The sequence below is a fragment of the Dichotomopilus funicola genome (genome assembly GCF_033296635.1).
Source record: "Dichotomopilus funicola strain CBS 141.50 unplaced genomic scaffold C8A04scaffold_27, whole genome shotgun sequence".
Taxonomy (NCBI): Eukaryota; Fungi; Ascomycota; class Sordariomycetes; order Sordariales; family Chaetomiaceae; genus Dichotomopilus; species Dichotomopilus funicola.
This window is the reverse complement of record NW_026944048.1, coordinates 122,210-145,694: the sequence shown is the minus strand read 5'-3', so window position 1 is coordinate 145,694 and position 23,485 is coordinate 122,210. Positions and strand designations below refer to the sequence as shown.

The 23,485-nt window shown below is 54.0% G+C and overlaps 3 protein-coding genes across 3 annotated transcripts; 2 read left to right on the top strand and 1 right to left on the bottom strand.

Moving 5' to 3' along the window:
- Window positions 1–1,324: 1,324 nt before the first annotated feature.
- C8A04DRAFT_36909 (cytochrome c oxidase) lies at window positions 1,325–2,252 on the top strand (the record flags this gene model as incomplete). The annotated part of the gene is made up of 3 exons (XM_062783692.1): window positions 1,325–1,550; window positions 1,875–2,068; window positions 2,166–2,252. 3 exons carry the CDS (start codon window positions 1,325–1,327, stop codon window positions 2,250–2,252), a joined length of 507 nt encoding a protein of 168 aa, XP_062637443.1.
- A 2,057-nt stretch (window positions 2,253–4,309) lies between these two features.
- On the top strand, window positions 4,310–6,458 carry C8A04DRAFT_36908 (glycerol-3-phosphate dehydrogenase; the record flags this gene model as incomplete). Its single annotated transcript, XM_062783691.1, has 2 exons — window positions 4,310–6,227; window positions 6,310–6,458. 2 exons carry the CDS (start codon window positions 4,310–4,312, stop codon window positions 6,456–6,458), a joined length of 2,067 nt encoding a protein of 688 aa, XP_062637442.1.
- Window positions 6,459–10,010: 3,552 nt separating this feature from the next.
- Window positions 10,011–12,092, bottom strand: C8A04DRAFT_36907 (uncharacterized protein; the record flags this gene model as incomplete). Its single annotated transcript, XM_062783690.1, has 3 exons — window positions 10,011–11,003; window positions 11,093–11,097; window positions 11,135–12,092. The coding sequence occupies 3 exons, from the start codon at window positions 12,090–12,092 to the stop codon at window positions 10,011–10,013; spliced, it is 1,956 nt and encodes a 651-aa protein (XP_062637441.1).
- Window positions 12,093–23,485: the final 11,393 nt, after the last annotated feature.

Sequence of the window (23,485 nt, the reverse complement as noted above, 5' to 3'; positions counted from 1 at the left end):
TCACCTGTAGGAGATAATGAACAAAATGAATATTGAGCTGTGTGCCGACCAGACAAAATCTTGAGTTTACACTCAATTTCTTTACATCTTTCAAATATTCATTACTTTTCTTCAACATAGAGGCCTTTCTTGCCCATTTTCGGTTAAAGAAAACATAAAATACAAAATACGCTGGGTTTTCGTACCCACAGAAATGGGTCAATCGGCAACACCATCACCTCCACTGGGCAACCTTTGGTTATTGACGAGCTTACTTACTTCCGACCCAAGGTACCTGCGAGGAAGACACCGAAACTTTATCTCCCCCACACTCCCAAACCCTCCCTATTTTCATTATGAGCAATCAAGCAAGGTTCATCACACTTGGCCTGGTCATCACACTCGGCATCGCCAATGGTAAGAAAGCATCGTCATTATAACACCTTGCCAAACTTAGGTAGACTTTGGCTCGGGCGTTAACTTGGTGCAGCTTACTACACTTTTGACCCAAGTTTCCGAGAACTAAGGGACCGAAGAGAAGGCACATATATAAGGTTGGTTTGCATATACCTGCTCCCGAGCGTCCATTTGAGGCTCACAAGAGAGCAGTAAAACATTAGAGCCCCAGACACGGCCTACAGCATCACAACCACCCGTCTCATCACAACAGGAACGGCAACCGAATAAGGATAAAGAATAGTACAGAGAATAGTCCACTACGGTTGTTATTGTCAACACGAACCGCTAGTTTTGAGGAATAAGCTTTACATACAATCTCTTTGTCGTCCAGCTGGGAAAGTGACGTCGGAGGATTCTGCGATTGTGGCAATGGTGGTTAATTGCATATACATATCTGGCTTTCCTGACCGTCCTCATCCCCAGCCCCCATTTGATATGCTTTTCAAGATCTCTCAAATTTGACAGTGTGACCCTGTCTCCTTTGTGTTCTGTACTCTTATTAACGTCACAAAGAAACAACGGTGCTAGCAGGGTTTCACAAATCGTTACATCATGGATTGTAAACAGTCCGCCTACACAGGTAGTGCGGGGTCCGGTAAACTTGTAATTAAGCGGGCGAACAAGCCGAGCAAGTGCTGGGGTGTGACTCGGGTCCCCCAATCAGGCCACCTCGAATTCCGAACTGAGGCCATCTGCACGAAAAAAAGCTCGTCCGTGCATTGCTTCACAACCTCCCACAAAACAGCGCCGACGAACGAGCTCAGCCAGGCCGCCGTGCCGAAATACCCAATTAAAAACATCTCCCCTCACCACAACATTCACGTCGCGTGACTACGCGGCGCCGACCGACCGACGAGGTTCCGAATCAAATCAATCGCTGCTCACCATGTCGTTTGCCCGCAACGCCCTGGTGCGCGCCTCCCGGCAATCGGCCACGACGGCCCTCGGCTACCGCGCGGCCTCGACGCACGCCATCTCGAAGCCCACTTTGGCCAACATTGAGAAGCGATGGGAGGGCATGCCGTCGCAGGAGCAGGCCGACCTCTGGATGGCCCTGCGCGACCGCATGAAGGAGAGCTGGGCTGAACTGACCGTCCAGGAGAAAAAGGCTGGTAAGTGGGCGATGCCAAGACTCTCCTCCTCTTTTTCGTCCTCCGCCTATCTCCAGATCTCCGTCGATGCAAAGCGACCAATCCCGCAAGAGTGTTGTAGCAAGCTCGGGAGAAGCTCCAAACACCATACGTGAAGGGCTCGCTCCAGTTTGGCGGTTGTCAATGGGTAAACGGGAGCTTCTTGAGCTGTCCAAACGCCCAATGTCACCTTCCCGCATACCACCCCCGCATTCTTGATACATCTTCCCCTCGTCCATTTCCCAGCATCGCGACAACAACAACAACATAGGTATCAAAGTACTAATTCGGCACGTTACTATGCAGCCTACTGGATTGCTTTCGGTCCCCACGGCCCCCGTGCCCTGGACCCTCCCGGCGAGGGCAAGAAGGTTGCTCTCTACACCTTAGTCGGTGTTGGTTTTAGTGTTCTCGTCTTCGGTATCATGCGTTTCTTCGCCGGCCCGCCACCCAGCACCATGACCAAGGAGTGGCAGGAGGCGACAAACGAGTACCTCAAGGTGGGTAATGGGCGCTCCCCTACTCCGAGCTACCCGCCATTGCTGTTCCCAGCGCCGTCGTTGACCACTACTGACTCGGATCTCTTCTCGTCTACAGAGCCAAAACTCGGACCCGTTGACGGGTCTCTCCTCAGAAGGCTACTCGGGCAAGGGCCACGTGCAGTCCCCGTCGAGCAACGCATAAAATGCGTTCGTCACTTTCCTTTGTTGTTAGATATGATAGCTCGCTGGAACCGGAGGTTGGTTCTTGGGATGCGGGCCGGAGAGCGGAGGAATGGACGGGCGGCAGGTTTGACGAAGCATAGGGGGGGTGGGGGGCTGATATTGGATGGTGTAAATATTGTACTGCACGATGAATGCGACTTTTTTTTCTTGATGCTCTCGACGTGTGTATAATTGCCGACAATCTTTAACAACACCCAACGTCAACTTGGCAACTCCGAGGAGACATGTGCTTGACTTAGGTGTTCTACGGGCTCAAAATGGAAAACGTTAGTTTATATCAAACCCGCGCCACCCCAAGAGTATGTGGGCACGAAGTGTAAGAATCCCCCATTTATTTCAAGTTTACCAACCGTTCGTTCCTTTAGAACCGAGCCACACACGTTAGTTCGTCAACGAACAGTGCATGCGTTCAACGAACGATGTAAATTGATAGATGAGCCGTCCTAGGTGTACTGCCATACCACTTCAAATCGAGTGACACGACTCGGTGGTTAGAGCTTATTACCTTGTAAGGAGCATCACATGCCACAAAGAAAGGCAGAAAAAGGCGAGCTGGGATTGTCCCTGGGATAATATGGTAAAGTGTGGAATGGTTCTTCGAACAGATATTAATGACTCTTATTAGACTAGATATTGATAATGTATTGGGTATTATGATATTGTGGGATACTAGGACCTGCCCATGCCGAAAATTGTTCCCCATAACTAATTGGAGCGCAAAAGGGATGTTTTTTGAAGCACACTCGCGTCGGGCCCTCGCCCTGCCCGCTCCCCCAACAAACACAGAGGATGTAAAGGAAACCGTATCTCAATCATCCATTGGCCTCCTGACCACGAGTCCACACCTTGTCAACGGCTGACTAGACAGGGGACCAAGCCCGATGTGCGGCTTTCAAACGTCCTGTTGTCCCGGCTGATATTGACCCGACAAGACCGAGGGAACATAAGGAGTCGTGAAGCTCTGCAGCAAGTCGTCACAACACTGTGTTGCCCTCCGGTTGTTCGTGCATTCACCATTGGCGGAAAATCATTAGCGTCACGGGCAGGTCTTGGGGGAAGGGTCATCAAAACGGCGGGGCAACGTGCGATAATTTTGCTGGGGTATTGGCTGCTGCGGGGGGTGGAGAATTGGAGAATGCGGTCGTTCCAGGCGCAAGCCCCAGCGAGTTTTCACCACAGCATCAATCGGCCTTAAAGGAAGACCGTGGAGAGCTTGTCATTTACACATGTTTTTTGGGCCATGAGTGATAGAAGTGCCGCAAACCCCGGCCTCGGACTTCGGGGCAAGATGGGAAGGGGCCCTGGACGGAGGAGAAATGCTTTTCCCATGATGGCCTCGACGGCCGCATTCTCTTCTCTTTCTCAACCCCCTTCTATCCCTAGTGTAGGAAAGGGCATAGTTCTCCACCATTCCAGTCAAGTCAAATCTCTCCTTCCGAGCAGCTCACCTATTTTATTACTTCCTTTTTTGTTCGAAACCAACTGCGGCAGTGTCATTCGCCCATTTCCGATCGGACCGGAGCCTGTTGATCCCTAGTCGTAGGTCTTGACTCGTGCCGTATTGCTTGCCCCATCGCGCCCGTTCGCCGAGCGACACGGTAACGACACGGCCGCCAGGGCTGTGCTTGAATTAGCCGTGACAAAAGAAACACCACAGGTGAGGAGAGAGGCAAAACATTTAGGTGAGATTGTAGCTCGTTGATACTGACTTTTGGCAACCCCGTACACCCTGGGCCTTCATGAATCAAATTTGCTAACATCGGGTTTCAGGTTTAGCTCGCGCCGGAAATCAGTCCCGCCGCGAGCCCGTCTTGATAGTTGCGTCATTGGTGGAGTGGTCGCAATCCACTCTTCAGTCTCCTCACGCCGGGCCAGACCCTTCCCGATCTACGAGCCGGCCTCCCTATAGACTTAGAGAACCGACGCACGCCCAGACATATAAACACGCATCTTGGTCACCTCCGTTGTTACCGCAGCAATTGTCCGATTTTCCCTAGAACCGCATCCCAGCTACTGATGTCGAGATTCCTACGATCAAGGCGGTTACTACCGCCGTTGGTCATCGCCACCGCGGCGGGTGGTGTTCTTTACTACACATACCGTCCACGAAACATCCCCGGGTTTGAGGGCCCGGTGGTCCCGCCCCCCATCTTCGGGGCCGACGGCACCTTCAAGTTGCCCCGCTTCCCCCGCGTCAAGTCACGCCTCGAGCAGATCGCCGACCTCAAGAAGAGCAGTAGCGCGGATAGCCTCAATGGGAACATTGCGCCTGATGATGGGGGGGAATATGATATGTTAGTCATTGGGGCCGGCGCAACGGGGTCCGGCGTTGCCCTCGATGCGGCTACGCGCGGGCTCAAGGTGGCCGTGGTCGAGCGCGGTGACTTCAGCTGCGGTACAAGCAGCAAAAGCACCAAGCTCGTCCACGGTGGTGTGCGGTATCTTGAGAAGGCCGTGTGGAACTTGGACTATTCCCAGTACGAGCTCGTGAAGGAAGCACTCAAGGAACGCACCTACTTTTTGCAGACCGCGCCACATCTGAGCAGTTGGCTGCCCATCATGCTACCACTTGATCGCTGGTGGAAGATCCCATACTACTGGGCCGGCACCAAATTTTACGACTTTCTGGCTGGCAGCGAGGGCATAGAGAGCTCGTATTTTCTCACCAGGAGTAAGGCTATTGACGCCTTTCCCATGCTGAAGCAAACCGATCTAGTGGGCGCTTTAGTGTACTATGACGGTGCGCACAATGACTCACGCATGAACGTGTCGCTCGCTATGACAGCCGCCCTGTATGGAGCCACTGTTGTCAACCACATGGAGGTCACCGGCCTAGTCAAGGATGCGCAGGGGAAACTGTGCGGGGCCACGGTCAAGGACAACATTGCGGAGCGAGACGGCAAGCCGACCGAGGCTTTCAACATCCGCGCCAAGTGTGTCGTCAACTGCACTGGCCCATTTACCGATGGCATCCGCAAGATGGACGACCAGGACTGCAAGGAGATTGTAGCCCCTGCGTCGGGCGTGCACATCATCCTGCCTGGCTACTATAGCCCCGGGAAGATGGGTCTGATCGACCCGGCTACCTCGGACGGACGTGTCATCTTCTTTTTGCCTTGGCAGGGCAACACCATCGCCGGCACCACCGACGAGCCGGCCGTTGTGTCCAGAAACCCGCTGCCGGACGAGAAGTCGATCCAGTGGATCCTGAATGAGGTCAGCCACTACTTATCCCCCGATATCAACGTGCGCCGTGGCGACGTGCTAGCCGCCTGGTCGGGGCTGCGCCCGCTCGTCAAGGATCCCAAGGCCAAGAACACCGAGTCCCTCGTGCGCAGCCATCTGGTCGACATCTCCGAGTCAGGCCTGATCACTTGCGCGGGCGGCAAGTGGACGACCTACCGCCAGATGGCCGAAGAATGCGTTGATGCGGCTGTCAAGACCTTCAAGCTTCCAGTCCGACCTGTTCTGAACGCCCCGCGCGTTAGCGGCACCGAGAACGTCGACGACGGCGCTGATCTCGACGGCTCGTGCCAGACACATCAGGTCCGTCTCATCGGCGCCCACGGCTTCAGCCGCACCCTCTTCATTCACATTATCCAACATTTCGGCGTCGAGACCGAGGTCGCTAAGCACCTGACCGAGAGTTACGGGGACCGCGCCTGGACCGTCGCTGCGCTGTGCCGCGCCACCGAGAAACGCTTTCCCGCCCGCGGCGAGCGCATCTCACAGCTGTATCCGTTCGTCGACGGCGAAGTGCGATATGCCGTGCGCCATGAGTATGCCCAGACCGCGGTCGACGTGCTGGCGCGCCGGACCAGGCTAGCATTCTTGAATGCGCAGGCCGCGTTAGAGGCGCTACCGAAGGTGATTGATATCATGTCGCAGGAACTTGGGTGGGATCGAAAGAGGCAGGATGTGGAGTGGAAGGAGAGTAAGTAGCCCTCGCAATTCTGTTCTTCGCTTTGCCTTTCACAAACAAAAGAGCACTTGACTAATCGCACAACACCATTTAGCCGTCTCTTTCCTCGAGTCCATGGGTCTCCCCCAACCCATGCTATCCGTCACTCGCAAGCAAATTGAGCAGGGTAAAATCGACTTCAAATCGTCGCTCGAGTACCGCATGTACTCGCGTCACGATAAGCCAGTGGATGACAAGGCGTAATTGAATTCGATCCTATTTTCCAGAAAGAATAAATGGATAAAAGATCATAACAAAGGAAGAAAAGGGTTGGTTGGGTAGACATGGGCTGTGGCGTTCCTTACCCCATCTGTCTCGTTCGCCTCTTCTCTCTGCGCAGGTGCGGTGGTCTGCTGGTCTCTAGACGGAAGAAGGGAACAATACGAGGGTGGAAAGGGCAAAAAGCGTTTCCTGGCTTGCTGGGTGTGCCTCTTTTCGTTTTTGTCCAGAGTGTATTCTGCTCCGTTCAGCACTACACGCATTTTTGCATTGCGTGTGTACATCATCTGAACCTTTCCAGGGGTTTATGGTTTGTATCATGTACCAACTTTAGCTATTGGCGGTATTCGTTAATGGGTATAGAATAAGGGCGAGGTATTCTTTTTTCACCTTTGGGTATTTTGAACATCAGACGTTCTGCCTCTCGGGTGCTACAACTTTTCTTCTCCTTGTCGCTGGTTCCATGGAATGATCGACGATGGTTGGGTCGCAGCATTTTTGCTCGTCCCAACACGACTTGTGGGAAGTGATGACGGGTGATAACTACTCAACTGAGCTTGGCCGAGTCAAGTTGATGAGCGTTCTTAACAAAGCCCAATCAGAGGATAATAGGCGAGAATACGCCCATCATGATTGTGTCCCTACTCACCTCAGTCGAGATTTACCGTCGTTATCTGCCCAACCGGGCTAGCATCACGTATTTCACTACACCACTCGTCCATCACATCATCATGTTGCACAACCGCCCGACGACTAATTCAATTATTGATCCGCCATGAAACTTGGCAAATCTTCTTGAAACTTCCCATCGTTACCGAGATCTCGGAGTCCGTTGCTTGGTACAGGTGCCGCCTTGCCTGCACCCTCACTGCCCTTTTCATCGGCCCCTTTCCCAGCGAGTCAGCAATACCGTCAAATCTAGTACGAGATAGCTTGGTATGTGGTCATGGACCCGACTCTCGATTTTGAAGGCATTGTCAACCTTGAAAAATCACGTCACTCATCATCTAGACCCCCTGACCTTCCATCACCCCAGGCCCGAGATAAGCACCCCTGACGGATGAGTTGACCCGACGGACGAAAGTTCCACGTCCACAATACGCCACTTCTCCGGGACATAACCTCCCATGGGCCCGTCGCTTTGAGAAGATAGAGGGAGGCGAGCTAGGGAGGGGAATTCAAGAACAGACGAGAGATAGGCAAGGAATTGGTATCGGCATAACAACATGACCACCAATAATGCCACACAGGTGTCCGCCACCCCCCCTTTCTATCTCTAGTGGCTATAATGCTAGTTTAGGGTTGGTAGTACCGATCGAGATTAACTCTGAAGCAGGAGATCTAGATTGTTGTTCAAAAAGCTGGGGGCAAAATCCCCAGAGAGTAGAAGGCGGAGGAGGTGGTGGCCAAGAACTTCTGTGTGAGTTTTCAGAGAAATCCAGAAGATAGTGGCCTGTGACTGGATAGGTCTACACTAACTTGGGAGGCACATTACGATAAGGAGCAAGTCAGGTAGGTGGCGTTGATGATGTTTACGATGTTAGCCTGAGCAGAATGCAGGTGATCCTTACTACACTATCTTACTCAAGATCTCAGGGTATCCCGATTCATACACTGAAATACGCACTCCTCCGTTTCCCAGCATACCCTATAACAAGTCCACCGTTTCCTCGAGGACATTGAGATAAGGCGAACCGCCATTCCCTGTCTCTTCACCTCCTTAGAGACACCCCCTTATCCACAGAAGCCCTCAGAGCCCATGGAATCCATGGGTATATCCAACAGGTTTAACCCTTACAAACCCAGCCGGGCACTCCCAGGTCACACCGCGAAGAGAAAGGGAGAAAGCAGGAACAAGGTGGGGCGATGCAAACACCCTCCCTCCATGAGAACGAACATAAGCACCCACGAACCCGGGCATGATCGATCCGGACGAACTGGAGCAAGCAAGAGGCAAGGCTCCGAGGAAGGGAGGAAGGCAAGAAGACAAGGACGATGACGATGTGGGAACAGATACACAAGGGTAAACGATCCTATTCACCAGGGTTGTTGGTTGTTTGCCGTCTGCTTTTCTGGTGTGTTGAGGTTCAGATGCCTCTCGATTTCCCGATCCTCGGGAGGAGTGGAGTAGGCCTGGGGATCGGGAGACGTCTGATGTTAGAAGGGATGGAATTCCAACTGTAAGACTGTCCCGGTTCTTTTTAGTGGGGCCGTTCATCCACGCGGTTGGGAAGTTTGTCGACCCTTTTTGAAACACGGCCCTTCCCGGTTTTCAATGACTTCACCCCTTGAATACAAAAATGCCATATTCTGAAGCATGGGTACCCACTGAAGGATGTTGTCGAACATGGCCGGAAGTCCAGGTATCCGATAAGGGGACACATCGAGCACGAGTGGGAAAATAACGATTACTATAGGTATACATAGTATTAGCTATGTGGGCTACGGCGAACTCAGTTCGTACAAATCCCAAAAGTTAGTCGGTCGTTTGGCAACGGCCCACTCTAAAGGAGATTTTGAAACAAAACAAGAAAAAAAAAGCTTTAGGTCATGAGGTCTGCCAAAACTTAATTTTGTCGTACTCCACCCATTTGGTGGAGTTGACTTGGGGAAAGAAGGCTCTCCTTGCACCTCAACCCTCACACTACTACTCCCTAGACAAACAGCAACAGCGTCACAATTCTAACCAGGCATAAGTGAATGATGTATCACAAGAGAAGAATCAGAACAGTCAACAACGAAGGCTCATTCAGACCATTGAGATGCAGGACTGCATGTATTTGTATGTGTATATATATGCAAAATATGTGCAATGCATGTCAAACCACCCTCCCAGCCTTGGCCACCCTGCTATTGCCCCTCTCTTGAGCCCGCCCGGAACGCCCTGCTGTGCTTTGATTGCCATGCTTCCATTGCTTCTTGCGTGCCTCGTATGCTTTGTGCCCATGCATTTGCCCATCTCTAAGTTTTTCACCCACCCGCCCAAAACTTGTATGTACACCTCGACTCGTACCACACTGACAAAAGAACATGATGGAAACGACAACATAAAACAACACATTACACCGCCAACCGATTCTTTGCCCAATGCCTGCCCCGCCGTTCTCATGCTTCGCCATGCCACGTCGTAGATAAAAGGGAAAAAAAAAAGCCAAACTCCCCCATGTCATCATCCATAGTAAAACTAACAAGGAGAGAAGAGGGTGGCCAAGTCGGAAAAAATGACAACAAAAAAAAGGCGAGCCGCGAGCTCTAGACCACCCATGACCCAAGTCTAAGAACCCCATTCCTCCCCCATCCAGCTGCCGACCAGCCCCGAACCCCATAAACAGCCGACCAAAACGATGTTAAGCCAGAGAGCCCGATTTAGTCACAGACAATACGACAGGGTATTTCCACCACATCACACCCGACCAAACCATAAACAACACCAGAAAAAAGGAAAAAAAAAAACAAGTGAAAAAATAAAAGTAGGGCGCACGAGGCGGGGAGAAGAGAGCCGGGGAAGTGTAGAGGGAAGAGGATGTGGCATTCGCATCACTCCCGACCATAACCATGGTTCGCAGTCCCAGGTCCACCAAAACTCAATACCCGCTGTAGCAACGTCTTCTTCTGCCCGCCCGCCCGCCGGTACTGCAGCACAGGGTTGTAGTCGGGCTCGCTTTCCACTGCTCCTGGACAACCCAAGCCGAGTCCCAAACCAACGCCGCCCGGTTCACAGGTAGGTGGGGTGACACGCTTCTCTAGCTCCGCTTCCCAGCCATACGGATCCGGATCCGCCATCAGGTCGTCAGCTGTCGCAGGGCAGACGGCAGGCTTCTCCATGACATCGACCGACATACACGAACCGGTGTCTACGCTGGACGTCGTGGTTGCAGTCGTGGTGGTGGTCAGCGCTGGCCGGAGAAAACCGGAAAAGTCGGTCAGAGACATGCGGTCGTCGGTGGCTGCTGAAGAGGAAGATGGAGAAGAAGGTGTCTCCGCCACGGTGGTAGCGGGGGAGGGTGGCTTGGGGCTGGACGAGGCGATTCTGTTTAGGTAGAGAGGGCATCCGCAGAGCGGGCTGGGAGTAGGCGCATGATTCGGCCGTGGGACCGAAAGGGTCGGGCTGGTGTTAGTCGGAGTACTACAGTCTGTGTTCGTCGTGTAGGTGGGCGTCTTCGAGCTGTTGTGCGGAAGCTTGCTCGGGCGATGCGAGGAATTGCGCAGGCGTACCGGCGCGAACCGCCGGGCAGCGGTGGGCGCGGATGATGATGACGATGACCACGCACGGGCGTAATATGGCGAATAGGCTTTTGCGGCCATGCCGACCTTGACGACTCCGTTACCATGAGTGTTGACACTGACACTTGGGCGCTCGGTCCCCTTGGTGGCGATCGAGTAGCGCTGCCCTGGGTGTGGTTCCTCCCAGTCGCCCGAGGTACGGGGCGACGGTTTCTCAGACTGTGCTTCATCGGTGACGGTGCGGGGCTTCACCGACGGGGCACATCCGGAGGGAATGGTAACGTCGTCATCAGGGATCGGCACGACCTGTAATTCCTATAAGGGGTTGGTTTTCCTTCGGGCGTGGTCGACATCGCGCATCGTGGCCTCGACCTCGACAGGGACAGAAGTAGCACTCGAGCTGTGGCCCCGTTTACTGCGATTCATCCGACCAAAACCCAGCTTAGCGCTCATCTTCTTCCAGCTACTGCTGTGGCCGTTGGGGGACTTCACAAGACCGCCGGGCGACGTGTTGAATTCCCAGTCCGAAACCGGTGGTGTTGTGGGCGGTGTCATCGGCTCGTTCGCACCTGGTGAAGGTGTGTTCGCACTGCCGTCCGTGAGACCACGGTCGGCGGACTCGTTAGACGACGACGCCGAGCTTTTAGGTTCGCTGGTCCATGCCATGTTGAGCATCGGGAGGAAGCCAACCCTCGGCGATCGGCCAGAATCGTCGGAGGATTGGGAGAATTCCCTGGGAATGCGAAGCCGTGTCCGCACATGTCTGGGGTCTTCGGGGTTCTCCTCAGCCCATTCATGGTGGACCGCAACGGATGCAAGGAAAGGCCCTAGCACTGAGTCGTTCATGAGCTCGTACACAATCCTCACTGCCTCATCTAGCTCTGACGGGTGGGGCGGGATGGGCGTGTTAGGGAGCGAGAGAAGCCGATCTCGAACGTGTGCCGGGAGGTTGACCTCTCGGTGGCCGTAGGGGACGATGTAGGCACTGATGATCTTTTGCCAAAGGGAGGCGACGTGCTCGATGCCGTTTTCAAATCCGAGGGCCTGTTCCCTGGCGCAGTTGAAGTACACGGTCGTGTAGCGATCCGCATCCATGGTAAACTCCAGGGTTTCCATGCAATGGTTTTGAGACAAGAAAGCTGTGAAGGCGCTCAGCGTGTAAGGTGGTGCTGCAGCGTTGGTGAGGATGTCTCGTAATGGTGGAGGCGAGGCCGAATTTGAGCATGCCGAGGATGGTGGCATCAAAGCCAGGCTGGGGGGTCGTGATGTCGACATATTGGAATCGCAGTCGCAGTCGTCCAAGACGGACGACGGCTGCACTACAGATGACTCCCTCGAGATCGGCCTCGAAGGGACCCGGTGTGGTGAGTGCCCGCGACGCTGTGGTTTGGGCATCCTGCCCGCGGGTGAGGATATTGTGGTAAGGGTAGCGGTGGTGTTATGCTTCGGTAAAACTGAGAGCCAATGGGGCCAAGCCGCCGAATTGACGAGCGAAGGCGAGTGTGGTGGACGAAGAAGACGGGTGCTTCCTTCTCTTCATTCCTCCCGATGCAGCATGATGGCGGGGTTGCCGCCAATTTGTCGTTTGCCTTGAGCCGCAGGGACTCGCAGGGCTGGTTGCGTGGAAGTGTGCTGCTGCTCACTCCACACAATGCAAGCAACCTCACGTTTCCCGGCGAGAAGCGTGTACCGGTCACGGGCTAGCCAATGAACTCAGTTGGGAGCCGGGCGAGTGCAGCACATGCGGAGGGAGCCAGTAGTTTGTCCAGCTAGGAATAAGTTGCCGCGAAGTCGGATTTCGATGTGTGCTGGATTGCGTCGTGTATGTGTACGCCGGCCGTGCAACGGATTCTGCCGGTGGCCGGTGGTGGAACTTGGCGAAGCGCGAGGGGAAACGCAGCAGAGAAGATCTAGAAGCCCAGAAGAGCTGCCTGTAGTACGCCACCCTGAAACAACCAACGGATGTACAGCAGCGACGTAAGGGGATGACAGCACAAAACTAAGCTCGTGCGTGGTCCAATACCGAATTCAACGGAGAGAAGCGCGCGGAGGGCCTGCAGATATGTAGGCTGGGTTCGGACAGGAGGGTCGAAAGGGTCTGGACGATGTCGATGGCGAGTCGTTTGTGCCTTTATTTTCCCGGACAAAGCAATCCGTGGAGGGCACGATCAAGACCTTTGGGCAGCACGAGTCGTGTGAGAACGGGCTTTGCCGGAGAAGATAGACCGCCGGGTGCGGTCCTTCAAAGACGTCAAAGAGAACGAAAGCAGTTACTCCGGACAGTGGATCCACTCAGATGACGCTCGAGATGGCAAAAAGAAGTCGTGATTTCTAAAAAATTGGTCCGTTGGAAAAACCGGCTTCGATCTAAAATCGCTCGGAAGAAGAAATCGTAAGGCGATATGAAAAAGGGCCGGAAAGTTGGACGTTTCGGGATCATTCGTTCGTTGGGTGTGGTTTTTGGGTGTAGTTTTGGTGGAGGGAGATCAAAAGGGAAACCCGACCAAGCGTGGCATGCAGCAGCCTTGTCTTTTAGAAGATTCGCAGAAGAACATCCAGCATCTCTGGGGGGGGGTGGGAAGAGAGAGGAGAGGGGCAGGGGACGGCAACTTGCAGGGTTGTGGGGCAGCGCCGGGGAGGTCAGGTTCTTCTCGCGCGGGCAATTACCCAACAGGCAAGGACGAGGGGCGCTAGCGGGCTTGGTGGAGAGGCCCCAGGAGCAAAGAAAACGGCACGTCTGGCACGGTTCCCCTCTGGACGACGGGATGGGTTCATTCCCGTAGCTAACGTTGGGGACCTCTGCTCCTGACGTTTTCATCCGCCGATTGTTTAGAGACGGTCCCACCCGGGAGCTCTATCTCCTGCGTCTGCCCGGCTCCAGCACTCCAGTCTTTGTGAAATTTTGTCGGACTACCCAAGAACCGGCGGTCCCCGATAACTCGCCTCCTAGGTCGCTCGACGGCAGATAACGAAAAACCTTGCTGGGTTTGTATTCCATTGATGGTTCACGATTTGCATAAGAGCACGGCTTCGCTGACAACATAGCTGTGTAAGTGGGAGTGACTCCAATGGGCAAAGGGAAAACGGAGCCCGCCGAACGAGAGTCAGTGGGATGGCCGATCCGGCCTGTCATGCCACCTTGGCAGACTGATGAGCTTGACGAAGCTGGGTGCCAAAGTTCAGGTTGTTGGAGGGACTGGGAGTGTGCACGCAGCACCAGCAGAAGTGGAGCATTTCTTGGGGTGCTCGGCCATCCCTGTGGCACCATGGACACCTAACCCCGGTACCCCTGTGTGCCCTGGCAGTGAGCCATCATCGGGTGGAGGAAATGAAAATCATGGGAGCAGCTGCGCCGGGAGTGGGGCGCACTCGTCAGTGCCGCCAGGAGTTGGCTTCTAGAAGGAAGAGAAGAATTTGTGGAGCGTGCGAAGGGGCGAACATCTTGTCCGCCATGGGCTGCTACAGGCCACTTGGGTTGCAATGGAATTCGGTGCTCCGCTGCGCTTTTCTCTGTGGCAAACAGAGGTGGTGCTCGTGGTGTTAACTTCTCACTATTATTCGTACAAGGAGCCGTCCTTTCGCGTGGCTGGCCGGAGAGAAGCTGCAGCGTGATGCAGTGCGATGCAGGACCCGTTTTTTGCTGTCACGAAAACAAATAGGTCCTTGTCGCATTTCTCTCAACAGTCACCCATCTCACCGGCCGTGAACCACTTTCCTGTGTTACTTTTTATATTCCTTTTAATGTACTCTTTTGCTTGCCGTAGATGTGTAGGTCCCAGGTACGTACATATGCACATTTTCCCTAGACCACCGACAACGCCCCGTGGAGACGCCCTGAGTAGGGCATGACAACGTTGTTTAACAAGCCGTGTTCGGCTTTGCGTCACTGGCGCAAAGTGGAGGTGAGACTTGTTCGACACCGCCTCGGAGTCAACTCCAGCATCCCCGGGGCATTTCTAGTCCTCGAGTTATTCTTCCATATCCACATCATCCACTGTTTTAGTTAATACGGCTGGGTGAACCGGGCTCATCTCTAAGTTTTCCCTTCGGTGTCCTGTCGTCCTGGCCACGGCCTGGCCGCTGTCCTTCAAAACCGCCGTCGGCCGAATTGGTGCTCATCCTCTCGGCTGACGGAAATGCTCGCTCCACATGGCCTGGTCTCTTGTTTGGTGGACAGAGGCCCGGGTCATGGAAAATGCTTGTAGGGGTCTGATCCGCTCTCTCCACACTTCCAGGTTTGCACATTTTGGCGGTGCTTGTGGACAATGATACCCCTGCAGCACGACTCATGGAGTGAACCCCAAACCCAAACGCTAGCTCGCGCCAGCGGTGCACTTACTATGTACAGAGTATGTACATACCACATATGCTGCTGGAGTGAGCAGCAGCGAGAATCACCACATAGCTACTAATAGTACACCGGATTGGATGGTAGAGTCGTGTTTACATTATCTGTTGTTTATGGATCAAGCGTACCGAAAAACAAGAATCTCGATGATTCGAGTTGAATTGCGTTCCGGGTCAACAGCGGACGAGTTTGGCAGTCTGGTAGTTAGTGTACACACTCATCCACCGCTTTCCTACCGTTTCGTCACTTAGCCTCGTTAGCAATGTACTATGTAGTGCAGTGCACAGCATGTATGAGCGACCCTGGACGCCAATCAGAGCAGTATCTGATACCGTTCAGTTATCGCGACAGGTGTCGTCCAGCTCCAGGGAGCATGCGATAAGAAGACGATATCAGCACAGCATGTACTGTACACCACTTGTGGAGGCCGGGAACACACAGAGAAGTCAACCACCGGTTTTTGTTTTCTGGAATCGTCCACCGCTGCGAAGTACACGTGTGGTGGGTAAGGGTGTTTCAAGATAACGTACATAACGCTCGTCAAAGAGCTTTTGATTCCCGACGCGTTAATTATATAACCCATTACCTCGTGTGGATAGGTAGGTAGTTACGGGCCGAGTTTTCTTCTAATTGCCACCCACCATGGGTTTTCTGTCACCTTTTCGTCGTTTGTCCGTTGCGTTTCGTTCTAGAACGCCGGAAGAAGAACATTTGAACGGCAGCTCCGGCCGATTGGGTCCCAGTGAGCCTGCTCGGCTGGCTGCAACCGCTTGTGCAAAACACGGAGATCAGGCCCCTTTGGTTGACTTTCCGGCTGGCACGTTTAAGGTTAAAAATTCGGGTCCCAGAATCCCGGGCCGCAGTGGTGGAATAATAAGTTGGAATGTGATGATGGAGGGAACGGATACTGCTTTGTTTCCTTTCCTTCCAAGACTTCATCCCCGGGCCATGACGGTCCCACAGAAATGGCCGCCGGAAATACTTCGGGCCCAACGGCAGCGCTGCCTCCGCACCTTTGACCAGGAGGCCGGCTGGAAGAACACCAGGCGGTCGGCGCACGTCCGTTTTTGTTCGCCCAAGACCCCGGGCGATTTTCAGGCTCCCCTGCCAAAAAAGACGCCAACCTCGCATTTTGTCAAATAGCAACCAAGAGAAAAAGAAGCGCCAACGCCACCGGTCCATAAAAGGCCAAAGAAACACAAGGACTGCGTTGCAAGAGCGTCTCCCCCGGCTCGGCCTCTTCCGGCTGGCAGGGAGGCCATGTTTTTCTGGATCAACCCGATCCGACTGCACGGGGTAGCCGCTAACAAGGGTTGAAGAAGCGGTTACGAAGTGTTCGCTGATGGGAAAAAGAACAGGACGTAAAACCTCAGCGCGCGCAAAAGCCTCAGGACGGAAGAGAACTTGAGAGACTTGGAGGCATCAAATCTAGCACCTGACGATAGAGCTCACCTGAGGCAGGAGTGATACCGAAAACCTCCCCTAACCGTCGAAATCACAACGGCTGTCGTAACGAAAACCCGAAACGTGTGGTGTCTCGCGTCATTTTGTCGAGTGTGGAAAAGAGAGACAGTGGACGACAAACACAAGACCATCCAGCAACCTCGCATAGTGTAGAATACGTTTCTCCGATTCCATACCGGCCATCAGGTCCGATCATCAGTGTCGTGTCTTCAGTATTGAGATACTACAGATCAACCTCAGCAGCGAAGAAACCGCTCAGGTCTCAAGGGAGGCGACGGTGTTCAATTGCATTGCATCGAACTCGGAACTTCTCGTCATCATTCTCCGTTAAGTCCGATATCATAGGCTTCAGCCAATCCGGGTAGTTTCTCTGGTCAACTTCCAAGCCACGACATGCCGTCTCGTTTGAGAAGGGTTGGCTTCGGTGCCTGCACAACGTCAGCAGCGAGACATAAATCAACCGCTATGTAGGCCCGTGCCACAGCGCTGCGTCGATCGCAAGCTCGACTTCATCCTATAAAGGTCATGCCCGAGAGCGGCGTGGGGCCGGCTCGGCAATCTAGACACCTTCGCAAGACGGTGGGTTTTTTGTCTTCGTGAGAGGGTGTCGTTGTGCGTCCCTCTGTGCCGTGCCTCCGCCGTCGGGCGGGCAGGCCTACACAGTAGCTCGGCTCGAAAACAGGAGCGGCCGCCAGCCAGCAAGCGAACGCAGATAGCCGACTGACGGGTTCGCAGGGCCGGCCGCGCCGGTAAGCGACGGTGAGTTCGCTTGAAATGTAACCGCGCATGAGAGAGGGAGAGAGAAACGGGGCCTTTCTCGGGTCTCTGATAGATGACGGTCCGCTGTCATGACCGCCCAACGGTCGCTGTCTCGGCTCGCTAAGAGTGGTCGATCGATCGGGCTGTCAGGTTTCGCCTTGGGTTCATGAGGAGAGGCCAGGCGATGGGGCCGAGACATAGGCCACCCGACTGCGGATGGCATCATCCTCCGTCTGACCCGGAAATGGGGGATCGACAGTCACGGACCACAACGGAAGAGTGTTAAGATGCGTTTGACAGACGGTTCAAGGGGGTGGGGTTACACAAGAATCAATTCTTCGGTTCTTGGACGCAGCATGAAGGCGCGCCCTCAAGAAACGGCAAGCCATGCCTCTGCAGCAGAATCAAGACTGGCACAAGCAAGCCTCTTCCCAGAACCGCGGTTGCTGTGTTCGTGGCAGGCTGCGGGCGCGCGGCGCGGCACAACTGCAGCTTGGCAACCAAGCTGTTAGAAACTCAAGACAAACCAAAAGGAACGCTTCGGCTGCTTCAGTCCTCACATCGCCTGTCGCCCGTCATTTTTTTTCTTTCCTTTCTATTTTTATTTTGTTTTGTATTTATTTTGTTTTCCCAGCCTACGCCGACTTCCTTCAACACCGTTGGCTATTGAACAAGATACCGGTGAGTGATGTCTGCCGTGTGTGCTTTTTCGCCTGAAGTCACCATCCGGATCAGGCAAGGACGGAAGAAGACAGGCAGGCGAGTGGGGAGGCAGCCTGCAATAGAAGGTTTCTGGAAGCCTGCCGTGTTCGGCGTGTGCGAGGAGACAGCAAAAGCGGTCCAAAAAACCGGTGGTAACACCGTGTGGTTGCAGACTGTGCCGCGCATGCATGATGGTCGACCAAAGGGCATCGGAAGCCAAGAAACCAAGAAGCCAACCAATGCAGCATCCCCTCACCCGCGTGGCCCCCGGCTGTGTGTGGCAGATTCCGTTCAACGAATGGGCTTGACGGAGAGGCCGCGCCCGAGGTACGGACTGGGAAAGAGGCAAGAACGGAGGATGGAAGGACGGGCTTGGTGCTGTGGAGGTGTGTGTGGGATAACGCCCTTTTTTTCCGTTGGTTGGTTGGTCGGCGGCTGAGTGCAGCTGGGCCTTCCATGGAATTTCCAGAAGAATCCCTCATGTCAACGGCCAGCCAGCCCGGCACGCCCAAGACCGGGCTCACCAGGCCATCCATCAGTTGACAGTCAACAAACGACTTCTTTCACCGTTTAGCCCACCTTGGAGGCTTTGTTCATTTCTCATTGTAGGGGTTTCTATCACATCATCGGGGTTTCCTAGGCTTCCCACTCGCAGAATCACCTTTGCGAAATTGGAACGCGAAATTGAAACGTGATGTTTGACCCGGACCCTTAGTTGCCCAACCTGGTCGCCGACATGTATCCACTGCACTCTCCTCTCCATTGATGCCAGCACAACAACACAGCATAACAACATTTTCTCACCGGGGCCGCCCCTCGTTCTGCACACGAATTTTCCGCCGAGAAGATTTGTTCAAAAATAAAGGAATGCTCCACCGCCCTAGCTTCGCGAGAATCGCCGCTCTCTCATCAGCCCACGCCGCATCGGCACGGTACTGAGTCTTCTCGCGTACCGATCGTTTGTTGCACTGCAGCACACCGGAAATGCCACCTTCTCTTCGAATGAATGGCTGGCACGTCGGGGAGAGTTTATCCACTTTGCGCCACGGCAACCCGAGGCTGTCTATCGACTTGTCTGTCGGCCTTACCCTGGGCATTGCTACCAGTCCACGTTAACATCACTAAGTCGGTGTGGATGGACGGCACCAGCCGAGGCGGATATGCTGAGAAAAAATCCGAACAAAACAACAGCAGCAGAATTTTTCACACAAGGCCTAGAATTCGGTGTATTCAGGTTATTTGCCCCCGCCATCACTCGCCTCCTTGGCACCTTGGGAAAAATTATCATCCGTTTTTGGACACCTCGGGTTTGTGCCGACTCTTGCCGTGACTATGACAACAAGCACGAACGAAGTGTCAAAGCCAGTCCCGCAGTTGGGCTGTCGATCGTCAGAGGGCGTGTATGTCGGGGTGTGGATTTTGAAGCGGGAGCTTGTGGTTGTGGCCTGGAACCTCGCTCAACGTTCGGATCAAGCCGAATCTTGACGGAGATCCCCCCGAGGAGCCAACGCAAGATTCCCGATACAGGACATTCGGCGGTTCGGCCATTCCTCCCAGCCATCTCAAGGATCTGAACCCATCCGTTTTTCGAAACCTGAACAGGAAAAAACGGCGGGCGAACATGATTGCCTCTTCCCTGGGCAGCTTCCAGTCCAACGAGCCTGAACAAAGGGAAAACGCCAAGCGCCCGACCCAACGCCGTGAGCCTCACCACGCACCCGTCAGCATGCCCATGGTTGAGGTTGTCTCGAGCTGGGTCGACCGTGGGTAGCATTGTCTCCACGGGCGCGCAACAAATACCCCCCAGTCAATTACCGTTTATGCTAACGCCGACTAACGTTACCCAGCGGGCCAGCAATGCGCCGTTTTCCCTGCCTTGGCTGGTGCAGCCACGAAAGGGCTTCTGCAACGGTGAAAGCCTGACGAAACCCACGACACAACATGCAGTCGTTGAATCAACCGACCACTCGGGAAACTAATATTCCACCACTCCACTGCCATGAGCGGAACACGGAGTTTTAGGAACCATTTTTCGGAGTTCACGACGAGTAGCGAAGATGTCGTGAGCCATCAAGTGCCACCCGTCCGCTTCTCTATTTAAGGTGTCTCATCATCTTTGGACAAGCGTTGCTGTCTTTCTCTCCATCCTTTTCGCGACGCCAAGTCCCTAGTAAGTGTAAAAGCTCTGGGGTGAGCAAAAACACCTGAAAGCACAACTCCCCGCTCCTCCATAACACACGGGCGAACCCTCCCCTCCTGGTCCAGGCCTTGGTCCGGGGAGGCAGGCGACACCGCCCCGAGCTGGGTTGGCACGGTTGGTGAACGAACCGAGAGACATACATGCGAAAGGAAACAGAGCGGTTCTCTCTCCGCCGAGTGGCCGACGGGTCTTTTCTTTATCCCCGCCGTCAGTGATGAAGATCATTAGTTGAGCGTTGCATTCTGCATACATACACGAGAAGGAAAGTTCCGCAGAACGACTGTCTGTTTGTGTCCGGCCAGGGAAGTTGGTCATGTCATTTGTGAGGAACGCTCTCACAACGACCGGCGAGTCCGTTCGTCACACAGACCGAACGAGGCGGTCTCCGAGATGGGCGTTGCTTTGTCTAACTCATAACTTGACCCCCGAGGCTGGCCCAAATGGCAATGCCGGCATGGTTGTCGCGTGTCACTCGAGTGCCTTTGCTTCCGAACCGCTCGACCGCAGCTCAAACCTCACAAGTAACAGCTTGCCTCGCCTCGGGTCCCCTAGGCTGACGACACTACGTGCACTGTGTAGCCCCGGCTACTCCCACAGAAAGACATAGGGATTGCATCATCCGCCCGATCTCCGTCAAACGTTTCTTCTGCGATAACACCCCCACCCTCCCAACTTTCCCGATTAACCAGGCGAGCGCGGGAGCAGCGGCGGCTCAAATGGAAAGCGAGGTCTAGAATTGGGCGGGGGTAGGAGGGGGAAACGCTGTGATTTGGTGTCACTGGGTGTGGATTCTGTGGAAACCAGCGTCATTCTTCTTCTTTGCCGTCGGGAGAATTGCACAAGCGAACAAAACCCAGATCCCAGGTGCGACCTTCCCTTGGGGACACGGGGATCACCGCCCAGAAGCGAACAAACGAGAAGCGTAAACGAAATTTTCCCCGAAGAACAAAGGAGCTTTTGTTTCCTTTCTTTTCTTTCAGCGACGTGACATTGCATTAAGGGGCAAAACCAATTCCGGGAGCGGTTGATTGATGAGGTGGAATGCAATGAGAAAACACAAGCGCAAGGGACGATGTCAATGTTGTGATGGATGAGAAGAAGACGAAAGAAGTATGGGAGAAAAAAAATGATTCCCTTTCTGGCAGCGGGGTGTGGGGATTTCCCTTCTCATTCCCAATTCTTCCCTAGTTTTCTTTTTCTCATCCTTCTGTTGTTTCCCCAGTTCCCCAGCTGGGGGAAGAAGATGTGGAGATCTAGTCGCTCGTTTATCTGAGACGAGGATGGGGGTTAGGGCGTGGGGGCACCGTTTTGATCTTGTTGAGTTGTCCTTCTCTTCAATTTTGGGCCAGCTTGTTTGGGGAGACTGTGACCTACCCTCGTCATATTTTTCACGTTGCACGATACAAGGAAGACAAGAAAAAGGGTAGCCAGGGTTAAGCAGTCTAGAATTGGTAACTGTGGGATTTCAGCGACCTTAACTTAGTTAAAGTTTGAAGCTGCTGTAGACTCTTGGCCTTTCCTATCCGTTCTACGGATACGGAGTACTTGTGAGCATTTAACAACAAGGCTAACGTCTTCCAAGTTGGCTTCATCAACAAGGTCTCCCTCCGTTTTGTGACACGAAAGCGAAAAGTAAAAAAAAGGTTGAAACAGGTTAGGTTGACAGGGGCCTCGCACGAAGGACCCAAGCAAACGGATCCGTCCCTTTCTGCTGACGGATGGGATCCCTGTCCGGGTTCGCCTCTTTTTTCTTCGAGAACGTTGTTGATCGCCCCGATATCCGGAGTTTCGCCGTGTCCGAGCCATGGAAGGGCAACCTTTGGTTCCGCCATGTTTCTGGCCGTCCTTCGTGGGGGAGGATATGGAAGGGAAAAAAGGGCCCAGAGAAGTCAGCAAGAGGTGGGGCATTGTTTTCATCGGGCATGACTGTCAAATTCATCATTCGGGCGACGACAACCCCTGGCAAGCCCTGGCTAGTGTGAATTTGCTCCCCTGGACCTTAGCGGCAGACGACACGTGGATGGTTACGAGAGTGGGAATATTTTCCCCGTTCTTCCCCATCGACCCCATTTCTATTCCCACTTCCCATTACACTAGCTCACGAGATAGTCACATAGTATTAGAGTAACTAGTGTAACTAAATATTTGCGTGCGGCATGCCTCGGTCGGTCGAATGGGTATCGCATTTTGGGGGCTTTTTCCTAGGCCTCGCCGTTCTGGCCTCCACTACACTGCACACTACCTTGTCAATGTCTCTGATGCCCCCCTTGTGTTGGCGTTCGGAAGCTTACCGAGAACGGGTGTTGTCGCGAGTGGAACAAAGAGGAAAGCAGAAAAGAAAATAGAAACAAAAGAACAAAGCCAGAACCGTTTGGGTTACTCTCTCGGTTCTCGTTCTCCGAAATTTGGCTTAGCAAATGCAAGTGGCGCCCGAACACACCAAATCGGTGCACGATGGACGATGGGGGTAACCGGGGTCAGCTGAGACATAGCAGTTGTAGCGCCTGAGCTACCCAGGCGTGCCAGGCTCGAGCCGGGCTGCTGCCCAAATGGGGATCTTTTTCAAGAATCACGACCATGAAGGATCGGAGAGGAAGGTCCTATCATTCTTCTTTTGCTCACTCCCTCCCCTCGCTGGCTCGGGTCACGCGCGATGTCTCCTACCCTGCCGATAACGTTAGTTTGATGGATGGCGTGGCTTTTGGCGTGCTTGGCCGCTTGGCCGCTTGGCTTCTCGCTGAGCGGACTTTTGACTTCTTTGTGACATTTTGCGGGGGTGGGACGAACCCGTGATTCTGGTTCGGGGCGACGATGTGCCGACTGGAAGCGTTTCATCAGTCACCCCAAGGAGGTCCTGAGAGGGGGCGTGATCCCAGAGAAGAAGAAATCTGGGGAAAGGAGGTCCGTTCGCGCCTCGCCGTGATGGCGTTTGGCATCTTGAGGGTGATAGCGATGATTAACTAACCAGTATCAACAGGCTCACCGTCTTGTTATCGACTTGGTCTTTGTTGCTCGACCACACCGCCTTATCGGCGTCCCAGGCGGTGTCCGGGGGATGTTCAGGGGATTTGTTGACGGTGAATGAATGCCCGAGGCAACCTCGACCAGCTCGCGGTTGTCATGCTCATGCCCAGAGCTTCCCCTCTTTGACGCCATTGTCACTACCAAACCAGCTGGAGCTAGCAGCGGTCAACCAGATTGGATCCGAGGAAGCTCCCGAAGCCAGCCGCCTAGGCTTGGTCTTATTGTCCCGTCGAGAAGTGCGGCAAGGGACCGGCCGCCCGTTTCTCTGGGTCCGACGCTCCCTTGTGGCCC